The sequence below is a fragment of the Amblyomma americanum genome, chromosome 9 (assembly GCF_052857255.1).
Source record: "Amblyomma americanum isolate KBUSLIRL-KWMA chromosome 9, ASM5285725v1, whole genome shotgun sequence".
In the NCBI taxonomy this organism is placed as follows: Eukaryota; Metazoa; Arthropoda; class Arachnida; order Ixodida; family Ixodidae; genus Amblyomma; species Amblyomma americanum.
The window spans coordinates 25,449,558-25,476,983 of NC_135505.1; the positions used below are offsets into that span (position 1 = coordinate 25,449,558).

The window sequence follows — 27,426 nt, forward strand, 5'->3', positions numbered from 1 at the left end:
TATGAGCGCGCAAGAGATGTTGAAGCAACTGATTCTGGGACAGCAAAAATTGACAGACGAAATGGCAGCATTAAGGACGCATAACGCGAAGATGGAAAAAATATGCTGCGAATTCACCCAACAGCTCAATCTATTAAAAGACCAATCAACCCGTGTAGAAAACCTGGAAAGAACAGTCACCTTCCTACGCGAAAAAATTATTGACTTGGAGGACAGAAGTAGGCGTTCCAACTTAGTTGTGTTTGGGGTAGATGAAGCCAGCGATGAAACAGAATCTGTACTTAGGAAGAAAGTCATTTCTGAGGTTTTTCAAGAGAAGCTTGGTGTGACATGCAACTCAGTCGCCAGAATCCACCGTATTGGCAAAGCTGAAAAAAAGCGACCCATCATTTTGTTCTTCCAGGACTTTAATGAAAAAAAAGAAGTAATGCGGAATGTCCGCAAGCTTAAAGGAACCAAATATTCGGTACAAAATGACTATTCGCGTGACACGCTCAGAATAAGGAAACTCTTATGGGACAGTACAAAAATCGATAGGGATCAAGGCAAGAAGCCTATTCTGGTGCATGATAAACTAAAAATGGACGGGCAGATTTTTGCGTGGGATGAGGCCAACAATTGCAGAATCAAGATACGAAATGAGCAGAGTAAAGAGTGACTCGCATCACCGCTTATCAAGGAACTCAGGCTTCTAAACATAAATGCGCGCAGCGTGGTAAATAAAAGCGATCATCTTGAATCCATAATTCTAGGGTATCAGCCACACATTGTTGTAATCACAGAGACTTGGCTGCACGAAGGAATTAATGATGAAGATGTTTTCCCTCCCCTTTACCGGGTGTTCCGTCGGGACAGATCTACCAGAGGAGGCGGTGTTGCCGTACTCGTAAAACATGGCATCGACACTTCTTTCCTAACTCAAATTGAAAGCCATGAAAGCCTTGCGTTAAATCTTTCTTGTTTTGGGCGGTCCTTTCTAGTAATTGCAGATTACAGAGCTCCCAATTCCCCTCCGCAGTTTCTACGTGAACTGTCTGATTTCATGAATGATTTTCATCATGACAGAATCTTATTAATTGGTGATTTAAACCTTCCATCAACTAACTGGGACAAGCCCTTTCTCAATCCCGATCATGCTGCTCATGAAGAGCACATATTTAATATTATGTTGAGACGTGACTTGCAGCAAGTAGTGAGGCAGCCAACACGTGTACATGGTTGTACTTCTTCTCTACTTGACCTTATCTTTGTAAGCCGATCTATTAGTGACTACCATGTTTCAATTGAGCAGGGAATTTCCGATCATGATTTGGTATATTGTTCCTTCCCTGTCCATATTGTTTGCAAAAAGCCTGTGGCCAAAGTGTGCTATGTAAAGGACTTCTCGCGTGAGAAAGATGAGAGCGTGTTGGATTATTTAGATTTTTGCCTCAGCAGTTTCCAAGGCAGTAATGCTGATGAGCTATGGAATAAATTTAAAACACTGTGCACTCACTGCCTTGAGAACTTCGTCCCTAATAAAATAATAAAATCTCGCAAAGCTTCTCCCTGGATCACACGTGAAGTCCTGCAATTGAAAAGAAAAGTGAAACGTTTGAAGCGTGGAGGCGCCAGTCGTTTCATTATTCAGTCTTTTCAAATATCCCTTAATGCAGCTCTGAGGTCCGCTAAACGTCATTACTTCGAATACAGACTGCCTAATTTCATTCGAGCTTCACCTGAAAAATTTTGGAACCACTTATGTCAAAAGAAAAAACCTATTGACTGAATAATGCACGACGGCAAACCTCTCACAGATAAAAATGATATTGCTACGCAATTTAACCGCTACTTCCACAGTGTCTTTGCTATTGCAAGTGGTGAACATTATTCTTTTGAAACGCCCTCCACTATGCCTTCTATTATGATATCAAGACCTGGCATTGTTGAATTGCTGCTAAACCTGAAAACTAAAGCATCGCCAGGCCCTGATAAAATTCCAAACGCTTTCTTGCGCCGGTATGCCGAAAAGCTTTCCCAGTTTCTGGCTGTTATTTTTTGCGCATCTCTTTCATCAGCTGTGATTCCTTCAGAGTGGAAAACTGCACGTGTTGTTCCTGTTCTAAAGAAAGGGGACGCATCACTGATATCAAATTATCGTCCCATCTCTCTCCCTTCAACCTGTTGCAAATTTATTAGAACACATAATCGCCAAGTACATCATCGGTTTTCTTGACGATAACAATATCCTTTCTAACGTTCAACACGGGTTTAGGAAGGGCTTTTCTACTGTAACTCAACTAACATCGGTTGTTCATAGTTTTGCATCTGTACTTGATAAATCCGGCCAGGCTGATATTATTTTTATGGATTTTAGTAAAGCATTTACCTCGTCTCCCATTCTAAATTAATTGACAAGCTTAAACAAGTTGGTCTTCCTAACTTTATAGTTAACTGGGTTTCAGCTTACTTATCTAACCGACAGCAGTTTGTTAGTATTGACGACCATTATTCAAACAGCCTGCCTGTCTCTTCTGGTGTTCCCCAAGGAAGTGTCCTCGGTCCCCTGTTATATTTAATATATGTGAATGACATTGTAAAAGTAGTTACTCATGCCGTTCAAATCCGGCTATTTGCAGATGACTGTGTTTTGTTTAATGTAATTACTTGTCGTGAAGACCAACTATTACTCAATTTAAACCTAAAGAATATTTTGGATTGGTGCAACCAGTGGGACATGAAACTTAACGCTCAGAAAACTGTATTTATGAGATTAACCAAAAAAAAAAAACAGCCTTTTATACCCTTACGCTCTTCCATCATTTCCACTTTCGGAGGTAACTGAATATAAATATCTTGGCGTGACGATAACTAATAATCTAAGCTGGAACAAACATATAGGTAACGTATGTGCATCAGGTTTTCGTAAACTTTGTGTCCTCAAGCACAAATTGAAGCATGCTCCTGCAGACTTGAAATTTTTAGCCTATTCATCATTAATCAGACCCAAGTTAGAATACGCTTGCATTGTCTGGGACCCATTTACTAAAACTAACCTTCAAGCGCTTGAAATGATCCAGCGCAAGGCCATTCGATTCATCTTTTCAAAATACCGTTCAACCGATTCACCTACTGCCATAATGCGAGCACACCGAATTCAAACATTGCAGGTACGATGTAAAATTCTCAGATTAAAATTTCTTTTCCTTCTCAAACATAACAAGTTGTCAATGTGCCCGGATCCCTACGTTAAGCCATTTTCCGCTCCACGACCAACAAGACATCGCCACTCTGATTCACTAACTCCATGCACCGCCAGAACTAACCTATTTAAATACTCCTTCTTCCCTCGCACCGTAACTGAATGGAATACTTTACCTTTAACAGCACTATGTGACATAGATTCCATTGAAAAAATAGAAGATTGATGCCATCAAACTTATTTTGCTTTGTGTTTCAAATTTTCTTTCAGTGTTTTTTTGTATATTCATGTTGCACTGTATTGCCCCTCCTGCTAGGGCCCAGAAGGGCCTGCAGTATTCTGTAAATAAATAAATAAATAAATATCCCTCAGGAGAAAAGTGTACAACAGCTGTATCTTAACGGTACTCACCTACGGGGCAGAAATGTGGAGGCTAAAAGGGTTCAGCTTAAGTTAAGGACAACACAGCGAGCCATGGAAAGAAAAAATGATAGGTGTAACATTAAGAGACCAGATGTGGGCAGAGTGGTTCAGGGAACAAATGAAAGTTAAAGACATTATAGTTGAAACTGAGGAAGAAATGGGCTTGGGTAGGGCATGTAATGTGAGGGCAAGATAACCGATGGTCATTTAAGGTAACAGACTGGATTCCAAGGGAAGGCAAGTGTAGCAAGGGGCAGCAGAAAGTTAAGTGCGCGGATGAGATTGTGACGTTTACAGGGACAGGGTAGCCACAGCTGGCACAGGACAGGGTTAATTGGAGATACATGGGGGAGGCCTTTGCCCTGCAGTGGGCGTAGTCAGGCTGATGATGAAGATGACACTGCACGAGAAGCGGTGGGGCAGCATCAGCTTACGTGCTGTGGTGACTTCCTTGTGGACGGCCCGTGGCGGAGGGCAGTCTGCGGTGGCCATGAACATTGTGGGCGGTTCACCAGGGGCACCCATGTGCAGCAGGACCTGGAACACCACCACAGAGAACATCCCCGTGTCATCGTCCTCACCCCACAAAAGCCACCACTCAGACAAGGACGAAGGCTGGTCACCTCCACTCTGCCCTATCAACTATACTTCCTTCCTGCTTATACACAATTGCCCACAGTCACACCCAGTTAGAACACACATAATTGGTCATATGAAGTATTTCGGTACAACCATCATCATCATCAGCCTGACTACAACCACTGCAGGGCAATGGCCTTTCCCATGTCCCTCCAATTAAGCCTGTCCTGTGCCAGCTGCGCCCACCCTATGCCTGCAAACTTCCTAATCTCATCCGCCAGCCAAACATTCTGCCGCCCCCCACTATGCTTACCTTCTCTTGGAATCCACTCCGTTACCCTTGAGGACCAGCGGTTATCTTGCCATCGCATTACATGCCCTGCCCAAGCACATTTCTTCCTGTTGATTTCGACTAGGAGGTCATTAACACGCATTTGTTCTCTCACGCATTCTGCCCGCTTCCCGTCTCTTTTAACAAAAGCAGAAGCAAAAGCGACAAGCAAGAACGAGTAAAGCAGCAAAAGATTACGATAAAAAATGGTTACGGTGGTTGCTAGGCCACTCACTGCAAAAGCTGCAAATGACGTCCGAGTGTTGAAGACACAAGATTCATTGCGAGGTTCAAAGACAGATCAAAACGTGAAATAATTGAAGCACATTACATCAAGCAGAGGGGGCCTATGTGCATGAGCAAGCGGTCTGTGTCACTGTCAGAAGAAGAAATAAGTTTTCTTAGCTGATTACTGCCAGTATTGTAATCACTGCTTCTGTCATTTTGGCAGGCTGTCTTTTGTTAAGCCAGATTTTTTTTCCTTTTTGCTTGCATCTTTTTGCATGTATCTTTGGCTCGTGCGGTTATGAAGTGGCTTTTTTGAATAATAAACACAGTTGGAAGCTGGCACCAGTCCTGTCTTGTGTGTTTGTCTCCGTCTTTTCGCGGCAGTCGCCTTTGCACAAATTATGACATGGTAACAGTACTTTGGTGAAGCAAGGAGGCACACTTTACAAGGCAGAAAAGGGAGCATTAAAAATGAATTACTTTGTTTGCACAGAGACCCAGTGTGTGGTGAGCAAGAATTTAGGCAAAAATTCACTGCAGAATTAAAAATCCTGAAAGTGCCCAAAAGTGAGCAAGAAATTGATTTCTGAATACGGCTGTACCCACTTGTACATCTACTTTTTATGCTGTCCCTAAGTTTCATTGCTGAAAATCAGCCGGGAAGTAGTCCAAAAAAACTGTTTCCTAAACGGTTTCCTGCCTGGATACTCGCCTTGTGCAACAGCTTTCTCCACAACTGTTTTATCTATTTTGACCCCATTTGTTTGTTGCAGGTCAAAAAATTCTTTGTTTTCAAATTGTGAATTTCAAATTTCTTGCATGAAATTTTCTTCTTACTCTAGATGCATAAAAAATTCAAAACCAAAATTTGTGCTTTCTGAAAAAAAAAAAGTCGCATAACATCTCGACCTGAAGCGCGGCAGTAGAAACGCAGTGAATGTTGAACCAGCCTTCTGCCACATTTTCTTAAATCTGCAGCCTTTTCACAAGATTGAGAGAAAAAATATATATTTGAAAACAATTTTCTGGAGATGCAGCAGAGAAATTTTGTGAGAGTGGTCATAAAAGTATTTATGATATGCTAAAAAATCTGATGTAACTACATTAAGAAAAAATCTTTTCTGCATCCTCCTAAACAAGGTACTGGACCCTAGCATGTGTCTGTGGGCTTGCATTTGATTTCCTCGCAGCTCAGACCATTGGTGGTGAATCACCTGATGCTGTGGTGCAGGTCCTGGCCGGGGCAGCAGGATGCGTCCCTGGGTGTTGATGGCCGGAGTGCCATCCTGCTTCAGCAACAGCAGGATCTGATCAGTAGGAGGGCGCGGAGGTGGAGGCAGTGGAGGGGGCCGCGGAGGCTGCCTGCTCTCCTCCCTGCACACCGTGCGGTAGCACATCTGAGCGTCATAGCACCACTGTTCCCATTTGGAACCACTCGATCTGCTGTGGTGCATACAAGCACCACCCGTACTCCGCGGCAACTTTGCTTAGCAACACACACAGACTAAAAACGCCCTTTCGTTCCACGCAATGGAATACAGTCCACCCAATTTTGGTTGCATGTTTTCTGCTTTTGATGCATTAGGCATTAGAACACATGGATCACAGCATGGTGCGTGCTTATGACAGCTAAACAATTTATTAATGAATTTCTTCTCTCATGCTCTTGTGGTTTCGGTTTCATCACCCGAACGATGGCTGTGAGTAACGGGTAGTTGGTGTTTAAATCATGTGAGACAGAAAACAAACTGCAATGTAAACGCTGATGTGTAGTTTTAATTCACTACAACACTTAAACCAGCCTCCTTCAAGAGCTGGAATGACAATACAATACAATACAATTCCATAAACAGAAGTCAGCTGGTCAGCCTAAGCACATAGCGCTTGTTGGCTGACCTGGCAGACGATGGATACATCATCAGTAAAACTGCAATTTTATATAATGGAATGATCAGACAGCAGAAGTGTCCTGCCCAGAAATAAAAATCAGATCAAGGAAAAGACCAGTAATACTCAACTAGCACAGAGAAGGCGGCCAGACACATGAGGTATAAAAAAAACACACACACACACACAACGGTTCAGACCTGCAACGGCACATAGAAACTTCAGTCTTGCATTGTTGCTAAGTGTCACTTCCTAATGCTTTTCATAATTGTTCTCCTTTTTTTCAATATTGCATAATTGTAATTAAGCTCATTAAATACCGTAGGAACATAATAGCTCCTAGTCTTTTTCCCATAGTTTGTGAAAGCTCTTGGTTTAATGTACCTTTCTGTTTTCCTGAGAGTGGCATCTTTGTGTACAGGTATTCTGAAATCACTCGAGAAATAGTTTCGCAACGAAAGGAAAACCAAAGCCTAGTTTGGAGTACTTTTCTTTTGTAGGGGTCGTGTGTAAGTCTGTGCCATAATTTATACTCTTTACTATTTTTTTTTATGAGCATGCTAATCATTTGCATTTTGTATTCTGAGCATGCGCCATACATTGTAATCCACTTATAACGACCCCATATATAATGATATACCACTTGTAACAATCAAATTCTTTAGATTCATCAATTCTCCCATTGCCCCTATGTAAAAATAAACCACATAAAACGATACAATTATCAGCGAAATAACAGATACAACAATAGGACTCTGGCCACCCAGATGGTGTTTAATGACTAAAATTTGTCTGAAAGTTTGATAAAAAATAGAATACTTTAAAGTATTGCTTGGCCACTGCCGCGCAACGCTGTCTCACACAAGCGTAGTTTCCACCCGAGGTGGTTGAGAATTTGTTTTTTTAAGCGATCACTTTTTTTGCACGCTCCCCCTTTTCGCGCTGTCCGCAGTGCAGTCCTTGGCAGCGTGCCAAGATACTGTGCGCCAATAACACCACAGCGTGTTTATTCATAGCCTCCAGTATACTTTTCTGCCTGGCAACAGCGGACTCCGTGGTGGTCGTTGCCCCCCTCCACCAGAGAGAGATTGCGCCACTACCTGCCGAGAGATGGTGACAGCGATGTAGTGTGCGTAGTGTCGCAGGCAGTCGCGTTTGGCATTCTGTCATGCTTTTGGTGTTTCGTGCACCACCATTGCTTCCTGCTTTGACGTCTCCGCGCTTCTCTTGCTGCTTTTGGAGAGAGATATCTTCTCGCTTGAAGAAGCTATATGAAATGCAAAAGGAAAGGGTAGTAAAGCCAGTGATGAATTTAACTAGGAAACGTGTTTCCCAACAACACTGAGAAATTAACGTGAGGAGAGCAGTGGAGGTGCTTTCACCTAATGTTACCTCTGCCCTCAGTTTTTTAAAAGAACAAGCAGGACACATTTGTCATCCTTCATTTGGGTATGCGGGACAACAAGCAGCGACATATTGAGCAAAGGTGCCCTGATGTCAGGCACTTTGGTGATGCAAACGATGGCAGGCTTGAATGGCTGGAAGTGACCTTTCCGCTGTATATCAATGAAGTAAAGAAAGATGTGAGTTATGCACGTGGCTTTTTGATGCACGTGGCTTTTTGACAGCTAAAACTTATGAAGCCCTCATGCTGACAACATACTCAACTGCTGCCTGCATTCGCTACTTATTAGTCGAGCAAAAGTTCTTTTCTCACTAGAAAATTCAGCAGTGACCCTACTGAGCCTTTATTTGGAAGTTTGAGGCAGTCACTGTGCCGCAATGATCAACTGGATGTGCGCTGCACTAATTACTGTCGGGTCTGCAGAAAACCTTGAATGCTGGTATCGCAGCGGCCTCGGAATACAGCAATGTGCTACACCGTGAAGAAGATGAGGAGCACAGCAAAGCACTTACGGCTGCAAATGCCACGGGCATCTGAGAGCACTGATGAGCTGCCAGCGGCAGCTGTGCTGTGTGTGCTTAAATGTACAGAGTGTCCCTGCAGCTCTCCCTACATTGCAGTTGCCTGCTATGGAGTATATGTAGGCAGGTACATAGCTCATGTAGTAAATGAGCATATATAGATTGTGAGAAATGCTGTGCGCTTACTACAGAGCCACCCACTAATCAGCCACTTCAGCAGTTTACTCGGCTGCAGGACAGAGGTGGACTACTTTAACCATTGGATCAGCTGGTGTACACTTTAGGAACATTGCTGTTGAAGCAGCTTTAAAAGAGAAGCCACAACTTCAGAAGCCATTGAAGGCCTGGACAGAGGCAGCAGTGCCAGCTGAAACTTTGGCTGAACTCATGACCACCAGGTTCATCAGGCCACTGCTAGTGAACTATGCCAGTGCAGTAATGGACAAAAATGACTTGTACAAGCCATTCAGCCAGAAACCTCTTTCGCGGAAATGCATGAAACTGTAGAGCAGCTGCTTTCGATTTGAAACTTGTAAATAATACTTCTACTGAATTCTGTATTACACAAGTGTATTATGAATACTCATTTATTCTAGCTATCTGTGCAGAACAGGCAGAACACTGTTGATGAATCATGTAGCGTTCTGTGCAATTAAGGAAATTGCACATGTCAAAAATTTCACAAGCGTCGGAAACAAATGCGCTAATTGGCTCTTATGCACTAAGGATACGTCCGCCTTTCAAGTATAACAGAAAGATGTAATACAGATTTATAACAAATAATCCGCATGTGGCAAATAGCAATGCCGCGTCTAGCCAGCACACTCGTCACCGCAGTGGCCCCGACACTTATGTCAGTGAGAACGGCGGCGCCCTGCAACATCTGCGACAGCGCCGCACCATTGTTATCACGTTGGGCTGACAGGCACTGAGGTATACAGGAGGCCACGGTTTATCTTTTGAAGGGAGCTCCGGAGGGGATGGGGGTGGCTTGCTTGGCGAACTTGGCAGGGCGCCAAGACGCTGTTGCGCCCTTGACAGGAGCACCGGTGGCGGTGGCTACATGCATGAGGTAATACCTGCATGCATGGGGGAATATATGGGTGTGTTTTGTTTGCTTTTCATTGCCAGTCCAGATATAACGACAATCGGTTATAATGATCAGATTTTCCGGTTTTCTCGATACTGTTATAAGTGGATTGCACCATACAAGGTGATTCCATAGCATAAAACAGACTCCACTAATGCTTTATATATTGTAATTCTTCAGTCAAGAGGACGTTTCCCTTGCAGGTTGTAAATTAAAGCCGCCATATTTCGTATCCTTTTGCGCAAGTGTTCCACATAGTTATTCCAGGTTAAGCGTTGGTCTAAACAGAGACAACAAACGACATATCAGCAGTTATATTGCCGTTTTGTTTCCATGCTTTAAATCGCCTACACAAGTCTCACACATCACAGCCATTGCTCATTTGATGAAACCGAGACCAAAGCAGCATCAAGAAAAAATTAAATGACAAATTATTTAATGGTCGGCGGTAAATATAAAGGGGTCAACCATGTTTAATGCATCATTTGAAGTAGGAAAACGTGAAAGCAAAACCTTGGTGTCTATAGTCCTTATTAAATTTCTTCTTTTAACACACAGTGTACTAGTAATGCTTGTTATACCCTTGTCACATGGCATAGTTCATATTTCAAACGTAAGTGCACATTTTCAACGCTAGGACAGCCATGACAAAAACGCCTTTTTTTGACTACAACCCATTTTTTGTGTGCGTCTGGTTACATGAAAATTCCAAAATGGTGCCAACTTATACCATTGATGAAATGAAGCAGCCACGCAACAAGCAACATGCCAGGAGGCCTACAGGCAAACTGACAGAGAGACAGACGCTCCACCTATGTACCTTTGTCTTCATTGCTAAAAAAAAGTTGTCACCAAGTATACAGTCCAATCTGTACATATTGAACTCGAAGGCGATCCCAAAATAACACACTTCCCATTGAACCCACAGCTAGCCACTGCCTATCGAAAGATACTATAAGAATGTAAAAAAAAAACATACCGTAAATAAAATAATCTCATTACTGTTCAGATACAGTTGGTTTTCGCAACACTTTCGGCAGTGAAGCATGCCAGGTGAGGACAGCGGATAGGCTTCTTAGGTTGGCATCACCGCATGACAACGATGTGGCATGGAAAGCGTGTAGAAGTGAAAGAAGGCCATCCTCCCGCACATCGCATGTTCACCTTGTCATGTGGTTTCACAGTGCTAGCGCTGCTGGCAGATGTCCAAGGCCACACACGTGACCTACCTCTGCTTGCGAAAATTGTTTGAAGAGTGCCGTTAGGAAAAGCGCTACTTGCAGGTATGTGGTGCGTTGTTTGGTAAATGAAAACTGCAGTTCTATACTTATGCACGGGATCTTCAAGCGGTGTTCAGATTCGTTTGATATAAACAAATAACCAGGCCTGAATGCAGTGCCACGTAACATCTAAATCATCAACATTCCAACCATGTCCAGTGGAGGACAAAGGCCTCTCCCATAACCCTCTGTTTAAACCCATCCTATGACAGCTGCGGCCAGCTTATCCTCCACAAACTTCCCACTATCATCCAATCACCTGACTCCTGACGCCCGCTGCTGTGCTTGCCTTCCAAGCAAGTGCACATGTCATCATCATCATCAGCCTGACTACACCCACTGCAGGGCAAAGGCCTCACCCATGTCTCTCTAACTAACCCTGTCCTTTGCCAGCTGCGCCCACCATATTCCCGCAGATTTCTTAATCCCATCCACCCACTTAAGCTTCTGCCGCCCCCTGCTACGCTTGCCTTCTCTTGGAACCCACTCCGTTACCCTTAAGGACCAGTGGTTATCTTGCCTTCGCATTACAGGCCCTGCCGAAGCCCATTTCCTCCTTCTGATTTCGACTAAGATGTCACTGCCCTACGTTTGTTCCCTCCCCCACTCTGCTCTCATAGTGTCTTTTAATGTTACACCTAAGAGATGGGAAGAGAGCAAGGTGGGTCGGGGAACACGTACCACCACAAAAAAGTCTTAACGTTCCTGAAACAGACTAACATGCAACCACACTGACAAAACCATTGGCACGCTCTCAAGAATACCTCTAGACAGTTTCCTCTCTTCCCTAAAATGTTTTCGTCAGCTAGTTAGTTTGGAAGCATCACAATCCATAGAGCGCAATAGAAGACTAGCAGTGAAGGATGAAGAACATGAGACACTGTTTCATCTTATGTTGTGTGTTCTTCACTGTTCATCTCCTGTGGTGCCTTATGCTTCCTGATGCTTCCTTCCTTCTTTGCTTGAGGGGATGCTTGCAGCACGACAAAAAAACAGACAAGGGCAGAAGATGAACAGGACAAGGGCTTGTCCTGTTCATCTTCTGTCCCTTGTCTGTTTTTTTGTCGTGCTGCAAGCTTCCCCTCAAGCAAAATGAACCAATTCGCCCAGAAAAAAGTTTTATTTAACTTCCTTCTTTGTTTTGGCCTACTTGGCAATTATGACTCTAGGCCCTTCCCACTCTGCCCATCAAAGCTTGTTGGTTCCCTCAAAGAGAGCTGTTAGACACTAGGGTCTGTACAGGTTTTTATAAAATAAAATTAATAAAATTAAAGAACGAGGGCTATCAACATATCTGCTGGCAGTGACCTGTCCATCTCATCCTCACTGTCAGTCTCTGAGACTGCCTCAGCCAGTGCTTAAAATCGGAAGGGTCTGGGGGGGATCTCAGACCCATCCATCAGTTTTGAAAAGGGATCAGCGACCCCCTCATGCTAGAATGTAGGGACTGCATGAATTCGAAGCAGGCAACTATTTTTTATTCTTCTTGATCCCTTTTCTTCTTCTCTATAGTTTCAAGAATTTCACTTTTATTTCCAACAAGAATCATTAACATGTTTTCTAAAACCTGTGAAGAAAAATAAAAAATTGGCAGCACTACACAAAGGCTGGAAGCAAAAGGGAAACCTGTGCCCTCAAACCATGAGTTAGTCCAGAGCTGGCCACTCAGTTCCAAGGCTAAATAATGATGAGCACACTGGATGAGTGTGGGGACCAGGACTGTCATAAATTGGCCAAACAATGGTCTTTAAAAATAATTTTTCCCCTTTGTATAAATGATGTGTAAAACAGGCTGCTTCTCTAATTCCCTTTCCATCTATGCTCGAATCTAGCATAAGGGATCCCCCTACGATGGAACCAGGCTTTTAAGCACTGGCCTCGGCTGCCCACCTGCTGAGTGCAGGAAGCATTTTATAGGCCGGATTTATTTATTTATTTATTTACCCACAGTGCCACAGTGGCATTACAGTGGGGCAGTGGGGGGGGGGGGGGGGGTAGGTTGTACAAGGCAAAAAAAATTAATACAAGGGCAGTCACAATGACAATGCAAACACTTCATTGTCAGTAATATTAACAAGAAATGAAGACAAAGCATTTCATTCTCGAACAGTGTGAGGAAAAAACGACATCTTGAACAAATCGGTACTTGACCTGAATTCGCGCACTTTATGGCTATGATCAGCCTCGGATGTGTAGTGTGGATGAAAAATGTACTTCTCCCTAGGAATAGCAATCCTGTTGCAATATATATTATGAAAAAATTTAAGCCTTAGCTTTCTTCTTCTTATTCAAGGGGTTCCCATTCTAATTCCTGTTTCATGCCAGACACACTAATGTGCAGTAAATAATTCCCAGAAACATAGCAGGCCGCTAAGTTCTGGACTCTAATTTTTGTCTGTCGGTCTTTGCCAGCGGGTCCCATACAGTACCAGCAAATTCCAGCGTGGACCTAATATACGTTTTAAATAGTAAATCCTTTGAGACTTGCGGACACATTCTCGTGTTGCAGCGCAAAAAACCCAAAATTTTGCAAGCTTTCCCAGCAACATAATCAACATGTCGATGCCAACATAGTTTCGAGGTGATGTACACACCTAAATACTTATATTCGAGAACAGTTTCCAATAAGTGGCCGTTTATGTTAAAGACGTAATTAGGTACATTCTTCTTCTTCGTGAAACGCACGTGCACTGTTTTTTGCAAATTTATATTCATGTGCCACTGTTCGGACCACCGGTGCAATGTATTCAGGTCTTCCTGCAAAGCAAGTTAATCCAGGGAATTTTTCACTTCTCTGTAGACTACACAGTCATCAGCGAAGAGTCACATGTAGGAAGTAATATTCTCCGATATGTCATTAATGAACACAAGAAAAAGCAAAGGTCCCGAAACTGACCCTTGTGGGATGCCTGACGGAAGTTACATTTGATTTGGCTCCATTTATTGTGACATACTGACACCTTAAACTTAAAATATTCCCAAATCCATTCAACAACCTTCTCATTCACATTTAAACAACGCAACTTGTGGACTAAGAGACCATGATCTACTACGTCAAAAGCCTTTTTAAAATCAATGGATACGCAGTCAATGATGCTACAACGATCCAAAGCTTCGCATACCTCACGAACAAACTCGGTTAGTTGTGTAAGACAGGATGTTTCCTGCCGAAAGCCAACCTGATTTGGATTTAATAAGGGATTGAGGTGATTCATTATGAGATAATTCATTATTTTGCAGTGGTGAAGAGGAGTCGGCCATGAGATGATTCATTATGAGATAATTCATTATTTTGCAGTGGTGAAGAGGAGCCGGCCATGATAATTGCCATGTTCACACAGCATCACTCGGGACTCTCTAGTCAACTGAAAATGACAAGTTTAAAATAGTCCCACTATGTCAAGCAGTGTTTGTTACTGGTGGCCAACAGATGATGCTAGCTTCTGACGTGCAATAAAGCTGGGCACGGATGCAACTCATGAACTCAGTCACAAATGCCCCTCAAAAGAGGCCCTGCAGCCAACACTGTCAACAGATTCCCATGACATTGGGGTTAATCCCTTTCCATCTGTTAGCTTGACATCGCAGGAGGCTGACAGGTGCAAGGGGATTAAGCAAAGATTAACCACTTAACCGGATTAACTACGATGTCATGACAATCGGTCAACGCTACCGGCTGGAGCGACTCCTTTGAGCGGCATTTGCGACTGCGTGCTAGAGTTGTATCTGACTGCAGTGCTGTGAGGGGGTATAGTGTTCAACCATTGCTCATAAAAAGTGTTGACTGTTGAACGGACTCACAATTCAGCTTTAAGGACCCAGTTTTTTTAGGTGCACCAGGAAAGTGTTAAGGCAGTCATTTCTGCAGTGGTTTTGTTATGCATATTTTGTTTTATTTCTTTGTTCACAAATGCTGCTATCCCGTGACATTAGGACACTGCAAGAGTGATTAGAAAATTTTTTGCATAAAACAGAACAACATTAAGAAAGTACACAATCAGGTAATTTTCGCGAAAACTGATTGATAAGTACAAGGATTTTTTGGTTACATAGCACGCAACATCACTGACATGTCCAGACAAAAGCTCAGTTCATGTTAGTGATTGTAACAATAAACATGAATAATACTATTCCCAAGGTTGGGTAGTTTCCTGATCAGACATAAGGACAGTTTGGCAGATTGAATTGCATTGGGTAAATCTGCAGATCTTAATGGCGCAGTCATAACTTACAAATGCCAAGAATATGCCACAGCAATAGGATGGCATTGATTGTTCACAAACCTTGATGACTAAGCATGAGGCATTTATTCAGAGCTGGGAACACCCATGCTTCATGCACATGCTGAAACAATTTAGCCGAGTCACATTCCACGCTTGCAATGGTCTTTTGGACTCTGAGTGTCCCAGACCTTGACAACAACTTCAAATGCAATCAAAAGCTTCAGCACTCACTGTCTATGCTTCAGCAATGTTGGTCCCATTTATTTTAGCTTTGATAGCTTTAGTCAAACTATAGAAGAACGTAGCTCTGCTAAAAGTACAACAAACAATGACAAATGCACAGCTCTGTTACACTTAGAAAGGTTTACACAAATAAATACACCGCTTGAAAAATCATAGGTTCCAACGCAATATTGCATGACCGAGCTGTCATCATATTTCTGGGAGATACACAGAGTCGGCTTTCGAATGGCGTTTCGAAACAAGGACCGTATTTGAAATTCCCGCACCGAACACACGCCATGTAAACAGGGGGACCACCGAACACATTCGGCGCGGCTTCCCCCCAACCTATTACAAAAAAAAAAAAAAAAGATAGGCGCCGACGAGGAGCACAACGCGACGACGGCTCCTGCCCGCATTCCCACGTTCTGACAACTGCAAGTTTCTGGCCACACTGCGACAGTCCCATTGGCTGCGCGACCGCTGACGTCAGTCGGCCCCAGTGACGCCAAGGGCGTGCCGACCAACGAGTGGCGAACAAGACTGCATCTGCGACGAAGACCTCATCACGATAACGTGACTGCCCAGATCGAACAGCGACCACAACAGTGGGGGCCACAAAATGCAATAAACGTCGACCTCCATCGGGACGAACGCAGGCCGCCGTGGCCGGTCCCGCGACGATGAGACGAGGCCCCGAGGAGGCAATTTCAAAAGCGCGAGATGCCGCGCAGAGAAGCGAGCTATCGGCCCGACCATTGTCTCGGTCCCTCCGTGGGCACAGCGGGGCCTCACCTCATCTTGGCGATCCGCGCGACGGTCCTCTTGATCTGCGAAGATCGGCTGGACCAGAACTTGCGCCAGGAAGAGCGCGACTTGACAGCCGGTCCCTTGGCGTTGAGTTTGTTGGCCGCCTCTTCCCAGAGCCGTTCGCGCTCCCACGGCTCGACTTCCCTGCTCTTCTCTTTGGAGGTACTCGCCAGATACGGGTGCTGGTTCAGAAACTCCAGCAGAATTTCCATCTGCCGCGGAGACACGCGTGGCCCCAGTTTGCGCGTGCCTATTTCGGGCACCGAAGGTGGCGCGGCCGGAGACGAGCCATTCTCCGCCGCCATATCGTTTTCTAATTGGCAGCCGCCGGCTTTGGTATGGATGGTGGATACGTGCTGCGGATTAAGGTGATGCAAGTGAAAAAATAACTCAAAAAATAAAGTCGTAAACAAATTTTTTCTTGAAGCATTATTGCACGTTCTTACTATTTAGTCATGTTTTATGGTTACTTTGTTACACGTTCTGGCGTTACAGGCAGCTTCTGCTTCTATTGCAGCAAGCCGCAAACAAGCCAAGTTGATCCATAAAACTAGCTTCTGTTTGTATCGCTTGTATCCATGCAAATCTTTGATTAGGTGTTCCGTGCATCAGCTAGCAGAGTCCACGCTTAAGCTTGAGCTTTGCTCTTAGCGTGTTACCGTGTTGGATCCGGTCGCAGGTTCGGTAGCTTGTACGCCGCTACACCTGTGCAGTCGTCTGGGCAGTTCGCATGGTGAGTGTCACGCTCTCCGAGCTGTCGTTTCCCCCGACACGAAACTTGGGGCCATGTTTTGATGCGTTGACAAGTGTGGTTTGGTGTCGCCGCGTCACTTATCGCCGGCGGCACAACCGGGAAGTTTTGGGACCGCCGCAACTGCGGCCGCTAGCTGCATGGTAGCGCCCGCTGTCGTTTCGACGCGCTGCTGCTGGTTCGCGAATTGTGCTACCAGAAAGCGGTCGGTGACGCGCTGACAACACAGCTTTCTTTTCAATCTTGCACCCATCTGCGTGATATGCCGGTTTCGTGATACGCTTGATACCTTGCCTTTCGCTGTATCTAGTTTTTCTTCCGCAGCGTCCGGAAAGGGATAAACGGATGTGTGAGGTGTGTGGAAGTGCTTCCGCCCGGAGGCTTGATAGCATTGAGCGAGCAAGGAAAAAGAGGCCAGAGACGGGGTTGACTCAGCCGCCTTGAGCGCCGCCGAGTGTGTTAACTTCCATAAGCCTGGCCTTCTCGTCCCTCGGCAGTCCTCGAAGTCTCCCCGACTTTTTCGGAGCCCGTCGCCGGGGCCCAGAATTGGCACATTTTGAAGCGAAACTGTCACGAGGGCTGGTTACATCAGGCAATGACGCCTTTTGGTCTCGGCACCAATTGTTTCTGTTGGGGGGGGGGAAAAATGGCCCTAACGCCGATTACATTTCTCCGTTGGATGTTGGTTGTGGGGTATTTATTTAGTTATTCAGCGGGGGTGGGGTGGGGGGGGGGGGGGGGGGGTAGCAATACATAATCCTTAAATATGCTTATTACATAAAAAGAAGGCGATAACGATGCGGTAATAGACAACATATGCAGCAATACAAAAAAAGTACAGCACAACCAACAACAAAACAAAAAAATTCAAAATAAAATTAGAAAAGGTGAAAGGCATTAAGCATGAGTGCCTGAGCACTAGAGCTCCTGAAATTTAGATACGTTTATTCGGTTATGTACATTCGGTTTTAATGGATGATAGCAGGTTATTCCAGTCAACTATTGTGCATGGAATAAATGACTTAGAGTACAGGGATGTGCGGCATGTTATACGGTTTATTTTGAAGGGGTGATGGTGGCGTGGAAAGAAGAATTGGGGAAATTGGAAGAAGTTGGCTTGAAGTGACGGGTGGTAATGCAGTTTATGGAAAAGTACGAGACTGTCCACTTCTGTGTCGTCCGTGTCCTTTTTGCGCTATGTTTTCTAAGAACTGTTACCAACTAGCCCAAACCAAGCTACTGAGACTCTTAAGCTCGCAGTGATGTGATTAAGAGTTCGGCACACTTTTTTGATGCTGTGTCAGTGGTGAAACGTAATTTGAGAAAATGAAACAAGCGGCACTGCTCCGGAAGGATTCATTGTTGCTAACGATGTATGCGGGGTCCGGATCCCAGATGGCTGTTGCATACTCCACTTTCGGATGAATTAATGTGATGTAAGCAAGTTACTATAGCTGTGCAGGGCCTTGTTTGAGATTTCGTTTTGAAAGACCAAGTGAATGGCTAGCCAAAGCTAGAGTAAGGTTAATATGGGGATTCCATGATAGGTCAGATGAAAGGTGAACTCAAAGTCATTTATACTTACTTGTAGACTCAATAATGCTTCCATTCAGATGATAAGTGGTAGGAATCAAGGAAGACTAGTTGATGAAAGTCATAACTTTAGTTTTGGTGATGCTAAGTCTCGTAACCCAGGATGAGCACCATGCATTTACTGTGTTGAGGTCAGTTTGTAAGGAAAGGCGGTCAGTGTCGCAAGAAATGTTACAATCTATCACGCAGTCATCTGCAAATAGTCGAACTTAGGATGACGAAGTGTAAACCATTAATATAAATTAAAAATAGCAAAGGACCCATTACACTGCCCTGAGGTTTGCCAGAAGTCATGTTGACTAAACTGGAATTAGAATTATTAATGCATTTAAACTGGACTTTGGATGAAAGAAAACATTTAATCCATGGGATTTTATTAGGATGAATGTTTAAATGTTTTAGTTTGAGTAGAAGCCTGTGATGAGGAACACGGTGAAACTGGTGCACTTGCTGGTTAGTCCAGCAAGTGCCCCTGCTGGACAAGCCACCTCCATCCAAACAGTGAGATGGGATGCACATTTGAGGCACTCATGAGACAGGCAGGTGCACTTTCGACTGAATTTTATTCGAGGATAAAAGCTAGGTGGGGAAAGGTCTTAGTAGGTGCATAACATGAACACCATAGGTAGGAGACAGTGTTGTCGGTAAGGCATTACAAGTAACGGCGTTACCGGTGATGCGTTACTTTTTTCGGTAACTTAGTAACGTACTCATTACCAATTCGGAACTGTAACGGGTAACGTACTTATGCTAACATTTTTCGGTAACGTTAGGTGTCGCCTTACTAGTTACTTTTTGTTCCAGTTGTGATCCACTCTGCCCCCTTTTTAAAAAAAAAAAAGCGCAGAGTACCTAAAGTGATGTAAAGAAACAAAATGTACAGGTGCTCCCGACAACCCTTGTTGGGGTTCGCATGCATGCCAGAAAACAGCTGCCCTTGGCAACGCACCGAACTAATAAAAAAAGAGAATAGCCATAAAGCACGAAACACCTGCCCGAACACGCATTCACACACCTGCCTTCACCTACCTCCCCTTCCCGAACCACTCACACACACAACTCTCTACAGAGTGGAAGCATGCCGAGCATTTTGGAACATGACATTTTTCAGAATTACTCTAAATTTGTTGAGAGTTCAGCGATGTTTTCTTTGTGAAGTTAGAATTGATGATGGAGTGTCATTTTGTGTTTAATGCCACATTCAGAAGATGGCTTCATCATGTGCCACACAGTTAGAATCCAACACATGTAACTCTACAGGCAACTTTATGCCACTATAACATTGCTAAGCTACTGCACTTTGTGCACAGTATTCTCGTTAAATCAGGATATCGTGTAAAATTGTTGTTTGGGCTAGATGCTATATGTGAAATGTGAGCTATTTAAAAAATTTTTATCGTAAGATCTTAAGGTGGCGAAAGCTTAACATTTACGGCCATGAAGTAACGGCAAAGTAACGTGCGGTACTTTTTTCGGTAACGGTAACGATAACGTGTTACCTTTTTTATGTAGGTAACGTAGAGCGGTAACGCGTTCCTTTTTTTTTTACGTAATGAGTAACGTATTTTGTTACTTTTTTTTGGTAACGCCTACAACACTGGTTGGAGAACACATTGTACTCTTACAGACAAAAAAGTAAGGTTTCAGAAGTTTCGACCCTCCATGCACGCAATATCTTGAACATGTCAGTCTGTCAGTGCAATATTAAGATGAATTTTCTTGAACCCATACTTGTATGATTTCTTTAATGTTCCTATTCTTTCCTATCAGGTCTGTTTACTCTGCATGTTTTGCTCTGACATCCTTCCATGATGCCTGTGCAACCTTTGTATGTGTGTTTATATGCACCTTGAATGAAATCCATTTGAAAATTTGCACTGTCCTGTCTGTCTTTTCTCAAATGTGCATGCCATCTCACTGGTTCTGACATGGGCCCAATAGTGCATCCTGCTGAAGCAATTTCTGTTTGTGTGAAATTGAGATCCTACAGGACAGAACATTTTGATCGGTGAAGGATACATTGGCATGTGGGAGCAACGGTTACTGTCTGTCTAGTGCACTTATTAGTTGTCAAATCAGAAGACCTGCCCAGCTAGAAGCAAGCATCAATCACAGACAAAGAACACATACTAATTGTGTGTTGGTGCTGCCTGCTTTAATGGGGCACTGAGGACAGTGCCGTTCCAATTTTTATTCTTGTTGAAACTTGATTCTGTGGTTCTTTCTGGCTATGTTGATGTTTGTCTGGCTGCAAAAGATGCATTTTTTTTTTTTTTTGCTAATAAGATTGGTCAAGAAGCTGCCTGCTGTTCTGTAATCTTAGATGGACATTGAGAACAAATTAGGTTAGCCATGAGCAACACAATACTGCGTTGTAACAGCAGAGCCTACTCTCAATGAGAGCGAAGCATCTGTAAGCTACAAAAACCCAAAAAATAAATACTGGTGTCACTAACACCAGCCGATTTTGTAAGCACACTACAGTGCGTCAAGAGTTCTCACACAAATCTTTGAGGCTAGGCTACACCGCCACTCATTTCCTGACAGTGACTACGGAGTCCCTTTTTAATCTTGATACACGCAGAGTTTCGCGCCAGTGGGGGGGGAAAAATGTGCCATTCTCAATGACACATTTTAACGGTCATGGCAGCTGCGACCAGCAGTAGCAAAGACCATTGAAGGGAAGACAAATCGAAGTTGACCTGTATCCATGGGTTACCGCATTATAATGGCATAAGAGGCTAGTGCAGTGAACACAGAGCTCCAGAAGATACCAGAGAATAAAAAAAATCAGGGACACTTAAGCTTTGCCTTAAAGGTGTACAGATGCAAGTTTTAGTGTGTTCTTTTTTTTTGTCATGAAAGAGGCTTATAGGAATAGTAAATATGAAAATGAACTCAGAACACCAGTGCACAGTGTTAATAGTTGCTTAGAAGCAATTATGTTTTTCTATTGCAGTTTTTCATGTCAGTATCTGCCATGCGTGCTGTCTGCTGCTGGGTGCTGCCACTTGAAAGAGAAAATAAAAAAAATTTATTATATTATTATTGTGTACCGCCAGCTTCACTCTTAGTCGCCACCAGCACTGACGAGCACCTTGACGTCACAGTCGGCCAGTAAACCCGGACGACCACATTCCTGATGACGTCACCAACAGTCACTGGTTGTTCTTGAGAATAGCTACTGGGTTCGGTGACTTCACAGTAATTGGGCCAAGTGCACCTTGACGTCACTCGTGGAGGAAATGCCGAGGAGATGCCTGGACAACATTCAAAATAAGATGAAATTATGTTCCACTCGCCGCCTGTGACTGAAACTTGCGAGATGTCATCTTCTTACGCCCATTAAACAAATCATATTGCTTGTTTGCGTTTGTATCTGTGTTAAGGGTACGATGAAATAGCGTTAACAGGTCCGTTCAGTGGCCTTGGGTCCTATTTTCATATTACTCTGCAGACACGGACTCTGTGCTTTTTTATTTTTCTTTACTTTTTATACTTTGCTAACTATGCACAAGAGGTGGTCACATAAAGCCCCTAAACCATCGCACTGAACGAATGTTCCTTAGTGGTCAATGGAAGGCGCACTCAGTTAATCGCCCAAGGGGTAGTGGTTCAAGTTCCGGCTTGATCATTTTTCTTTTCAGTGCAGTTGCTTTTTTTCTTTAGAGGCACTACATAATGGTGGTCAAATGACGTCATGACTCTGTAGACCAACAAGGAATTGTGTATCGACGTCATCACTGTTGTACTGTGTGATCGTTGTGGGGTGCTTGAATTGCGAGAGATTAGGTGGTTGTGATACCACGTCCAGCCGCCGCGGTGGCTGAGTGCTTATGGTGGTCGGCTGCTGGCCCGAAAGACGTGGGTTCGATCCCGGCCGCGGCGGTCGAATTTCGATGGAGGCGAAATTCTAGAGGCCCGTGTGCTGTGCGATGTCAGTGCACGTTAAAGAACCCCAGGTGGTCGAAATTTCCGGAGCCCTTCACTACGGCGTCTCTCATAGCCTGAGTCGCTTTGGGATGTTAAACCCCTATAAACCTAAACCTGTGATGCCATGACCCTCTTGACCAGTCCCGATTTTCTCGACAGGCCATCGCAGCTACAGCGGTTCCTCCGCTACATGGGACCCTTAATGCTGTCCTCTTAATACCTGTATTCCCACCACCGGCCGTTCTCACAAACAGGCAGTGGTGACATGGAGGCAGTTTTTTGTGCGTGGATCCCTGAGACTACATTGGCACTTTTGTTACCCTTTTGGAAATCACAAAGTCCCTTTTGGGTCGACGTCACAAATTTGGTGGGAGAAAAAAAAATGACATTTTTAAATCAAGTTAATCTGCTACAAACGCGTCTTTCGCTGCCCAACAAACACAGCCAGAAAGAGCTACACAGTCGACTTTTACTGAGAACAAAGATTGGATCGAGTTGTGCTCAGTGTCCTTTTATTAGAAAAAAATTAGTTTGCTTAGGGAATACAATGAGCGAGTATTTTCACATCCCTGAAAGGTGCCAAGCATGCTGTTAGTCATGCAATGCCTGGTGCATTACAAGCAGATACGCCTGTATTGGCGTAAAAGTGGAGTAATCTGTTGTCTCTTTCGTGAAAGGGAGTGCAGCTTACTCTTTTTACTCCTTTCTGCTTAGAGCGTAGTAGTAAAAACGCAAATGAATTTCATTTGTGGTTGCAGTACAACATGATTTGCTTACATACTTGCAGAAATGCCCTTATCTAACATATTTACCAAAGCAAAGTGTCAGCTGTCACAGGGAGGCTGGAGGTGTGCTGGAAGATTGATGCAAAAGCTCATGCTAATGGCACACCAGTCTGAAATTTATTCTGTGGTCATACTGCTACATTGGCAGTTTTATAGCTGTTTTAATTTTGCTCGTAATTTATTGTGTGTGCCTGCTTAGTGACGTCCAGTTTTTTCATCCTCAGATGTTCAGAAGCGTAAAAATTAGCTATACAGTAATTATCTTTTTCTTCGTAAATCGCCCAGTTTTTATCTGTTTGCAATGAAGGGATCATTAGAGATGAAATCTAGAATTGATCGATCAGAGTGGCTGTTCAGGGTGTTGGTTCGTTGCAACGAAACTTGTAGTGCATGGACGACACATGCAAATACACGAAGTTGGTGCTTCAAGTTTCATACATCCTGGACATTCATAAATTTTATCTGACATTTTCAATGCCTTGGCTTAAGAGAGTTAGGCCAGGTATTTCATGGAAACAGCCCAGTGGCCGTCCTCATTTTGAACTGCACTTTCAGCCTACATGACATTTCAGGATGTCATCTCAAGGTGATTGTGCGGCTAGTTGGCGTTTAATGCTTTTAGACCACAGATGACTGTGCACAAATGAAGTTAAGGATGGACACAAACACAGATGCTCTTTTTTATGCCAGGTGTTTCAGCGAAGCTCGTCACCAATAATCGAGTGGCTGTAGGTCAAGAGGATGCACTCCCTCTCTTGACGAGTCTGTATTCCTGGCCAGAAAAAATAGAGAACTAACAAGAGAAGTTTTGGTAGCAGTGGTGATTGTGAATCACAAGGATTCCTGCATTAGCACTCTGTCCCTCGCACTGACCGATAAAGAATTCAGTTATCTTTGAAGACCACCGGTTTTAACCTTTTACCTTACTTCCAGTGGTGTTCCTTTACACCCCCTGTTTTATGTTGTTTGTATAATTTTCACTTTTTGATGTTTTTTTTTATCCTATTGACGTGACTACTTCTGTTTGCCCGCCATTGCACAGCATACCTTCCCCTCTGTTATTTCTGTGTGTTTTGACAAACACACTGCAATGAATCGCAAGCATCAGTGCCTACGACTGACTACATGTGCCGCGTGACCTGCTCTGTCCGGCCCCTGCTGTGATGCTTGCTGCTGCTCACTGTTCCAGCCCACTTTGAAAGGAGCTTGTCGCATGGGACGTGTCGGTTGCAATTTTTGGACCTTGCTTTTTTTTCACTGCATGGCATTTGGACTGGCAGTGGGCCCAAAAAGCAGCAAAACCCCTTCTGAAGTTCAGCTCTCAGCACTAGAGAGTTCTGGAAGATGGTTTGTAATAACGTGCCTGAAAGCAACACTCGGAGAAGGTTTCTCGCCTACAGAATACTGTATTCATCTCGCAATTCTTTTGCTGCACTATGAAAGGTACAGCTCTCTCGTTCATTCAGGTCCAAGGAAGACAACAAAAGTCCTTCGAATATTTAAAGGGGCACTGAGGAGAAATTGAAGTTGGCTTGTCTCAATAGAGTACCAGCTCCCAAACATAAAACACCACTATTTCTGAAAAAAAGCTCTTGTAAGGTAGAAAAGAGCAAGAACTAAAATACAGGTATCACTGGCACAGGACAATCTCGCAAGTACATCCATGATAAGGAAATAAGAAAAAGATTCCACTGACAAACGTGCATGAAGGTTACGTGTTTGATCGATATTGAAGCATATAATTTTTGTTTTGAAACAACTAGTCCATTTTTATCACATGAACAAGACTGAAAGAAGACAACCTGAATGTTGGAAGTCAAAGAAAACCTGCAATTAGCGGTGCAACAGGCAGCCAGCTAAGTTCTGATATGTTATGCTATACGTTATGTGGGCCCACATGGTTTTGTTATGCACCTCGATTTATAAGTGCGGAGCAGCAGAGGACCTCCAAGTGGCTCTCAAAATTGTCCTCAAATGAATTTCGTGCAACGGCACACAGCTGCGAGAAGGAAAAAGAGCTGTGTATAGCCAGTGTTCAACGCATCTCCACGTTAGCAAACGCACCGCTCGCCATGTTCACATCGTCAACGTACCAAGCCTTGCGAGGACTTTATTACGGAATTTAAATACGCTCACAGGTGCCAGTTGCTACACATCAGTCACGACGTTGGCTCGGCGGTGACAGCGACACTCCCGAGTCCTCGGCGCTGGGAAGTTCTTGCTAGACCCGGCGCCTCGGCGCCTCAGCGGGAACCAGCAGCGATTCTTTCCTGTCTTTGCTGGAATTCTACCTTGCGTCCACAGCTATCTTTTCAGAAGGACATTTCTATATTCAAAAAAGAGGCATTTGTATAGGTTCCTCTGTTGCGCCTGTGTTATGTGACCTATTTTTATCCGCGATTGACAAACGCATTCAAGCTAATCTTTCTGACCTTCCTGTTTTAAAAGTGTTCAGATACGTTGATGATTTCCTTATTATTTTTAGAAAATGTCATGGAAGAAAATGCGATGTTGACAAGGAAGTGTTGAGAATTTTTTCGGAGCACGGTGCCGGGTTAAATTTTACGTGGGAATCGCCTACAGATGGCCGCATTCAGTTCTTAGATATTGAATTAGATTTCACCAACCTTAATATCTGCTGGATGTACCATCCACGAACCAAAAAACGTCTGTTACGCTTTGACAGCGCGCACTCTAAAGTTGTTAAGCGGGGTATCGTGTCTTCATGTCTCCACGGAGCAGCTACAAAATCCTGCACGCACCGTATGGCCGCCAGCATCCATGAGCAATTCAGGCGCCTGCAGGAGGCTGGATTCCCCGTAGTCCTTCTACTGGCAGTGTGTGAAAGCCTTCTGCAAAAGCTGAAAGCCCCCAAGGTTTCTTGTAGTGAGCAGGGAAGTGAAGAGATAAAAGGCAAGACTCCTGTCCAGGTAATACCATATTATCATAGGTTTTCACATAATTTCAAGAAGCTGGCAGCGCGTTATAATGTACAAGTAGTTTTCTCTGCCCCATGTAAGCTTTCCAAGGTCTGCACTAAGAAAATGGTAAAACGAGATGACTGCACGACGAAACATCAAACAAAGTTTACGGAATGTAAGGCGAACGTTGTGTACAGAATTCCTATCAGTTGCGGGCGTCATTACATTAGGCAGACAGGAAGATGCTTCAATGACAGGGCCGACCATTGCAAAGCATGTGACACAGAGCAAAAGAGTGGATGCTATCCAAAAATAGATAAAACAGAATTCTTAACATCAGCTAAAGGAAAAACGGAGCGTGAAGTCATGGAGGCGTATTTTATAAGAAAAGCTGGGAAAAAGTGCGTCAGCGCACCTTCTATTCAATTACTGGACAGTGAAGTTGAATTCCTTGATGGCTATCTGTAGGTGTGAACCATGTGCCAAGAATATTTATGGTGTTGTGAACTGGAACGGTTCCGCTTTTCCTTTGGGTTTTCCTGCTGTTTCTATTCCTTGGCATTTTATTGACTTTTACTTCAGTTGTTATTTCCTTTCTCATATTTGCATCCCCCCCCCCTCGTTGTTTTAGCGTGGAGCCCTCTACACTCGTGTTTTATACTTCTGGTTTTATCCTTTTTTAGTTTAGGTCTTTCTGTATTTTTCATATACATATATTTCATTGTTTCCTAGTTTCAAACTTTTTCAATTTTTTTCATTTGATTATGTATAGTATCACAGCCCTTATCTGTTTTTGGCCTAAATTTCCCCATTGTCATTCTGTCTTTCTTCACCACTTGCTTGTCTCAGTGTGGAGCCTTGTACACTCCCCTCATCTTTTAGTCGATCTGTTTATCTCCCTTTTGCCGCGTTATCTGTTTGGTTCTTAACCTTGACAAGCTTGTAAAGCGCTTTTTGCAGTAAGTTTCAGTACACGATGTCTCTTTTCTTTCAGTGTTCCCCCAGCACCGTGCTTTCATTTTGTTATTTTATCGTAATTTTTTGCTTATTTTTCACACGCTGTAATCCTGATTGTGCTCTTCTTTGCGCATGCTCATCGCTTGATGGTGGTGATCGGCTCCTATATATTAGACGTGGTGGCTTTTCGAAATATAAAGTTGCAAGTTAGCGCCTGTCCTGTCCACTTCTGTGTCGTCCATGTCCTTTTTGCGCTATGTTTTCTAAGAACTGTTACCAACTAGCCCAAACCAAGCTACTGTTACC

The 27,426-nt window shown here is 43.8% G+C and overlaps 2 protein-coding genes across 4 annotated transcripts in view; one reads left to right on the plus strand and one right to left on the minus strand.

The window, feature by feature from the left end:
- LOC144104954 (uncharacterized) overlaps positions 1–16,516 on the minus strand; it is a 49,809-nt gene extending 33,293 nt beyond the window's left edge. For 2 of the 3 annotated variants that reach the window (XM_077638183.1, XM_077638182.1), the window contains exons 1-3: positions 16,166–16,516; positions 5,957–6,116; positions 4,039–4,141 (exon numbers count right to left, since the gene is read on the minus strand). In XM_077638183.1, the coding sequence (XP_077494309.1) occupies positions 4,039–4,141; positions 5,957–6,116; positions 16,166–16,485 (583 nt within the window). In that variant the 5' untranslated portion in view covers positions 16,486–16,516. The remainder of the gene's footprint in view (positions 1–4,038; positions 4,142–5,956; positions 6,117–16,165) is intronic. The other variant, XM_077638184.1, reaches the window with a different exon arrangement.
- A 210-nt stretch (positions 16,517–16,726) lies between these two features.
- The window catches only part of LOC144104941 (BTB/POZ domain-containing protein 9-like), a 71,987-nt gene continuing 61,287 nt past the window's right edge, over positions 16,727–27,426 (plus strand). Inside the window, exon 1 of the mRNA XM_077638171.1 lies at positions 16,727–16,913. The gene's annotated coding sequence lies outside the window, so the exon portion shown is untranslated. The remainder of the gene's footprint in view (positions 16,914–27,426) is intronic.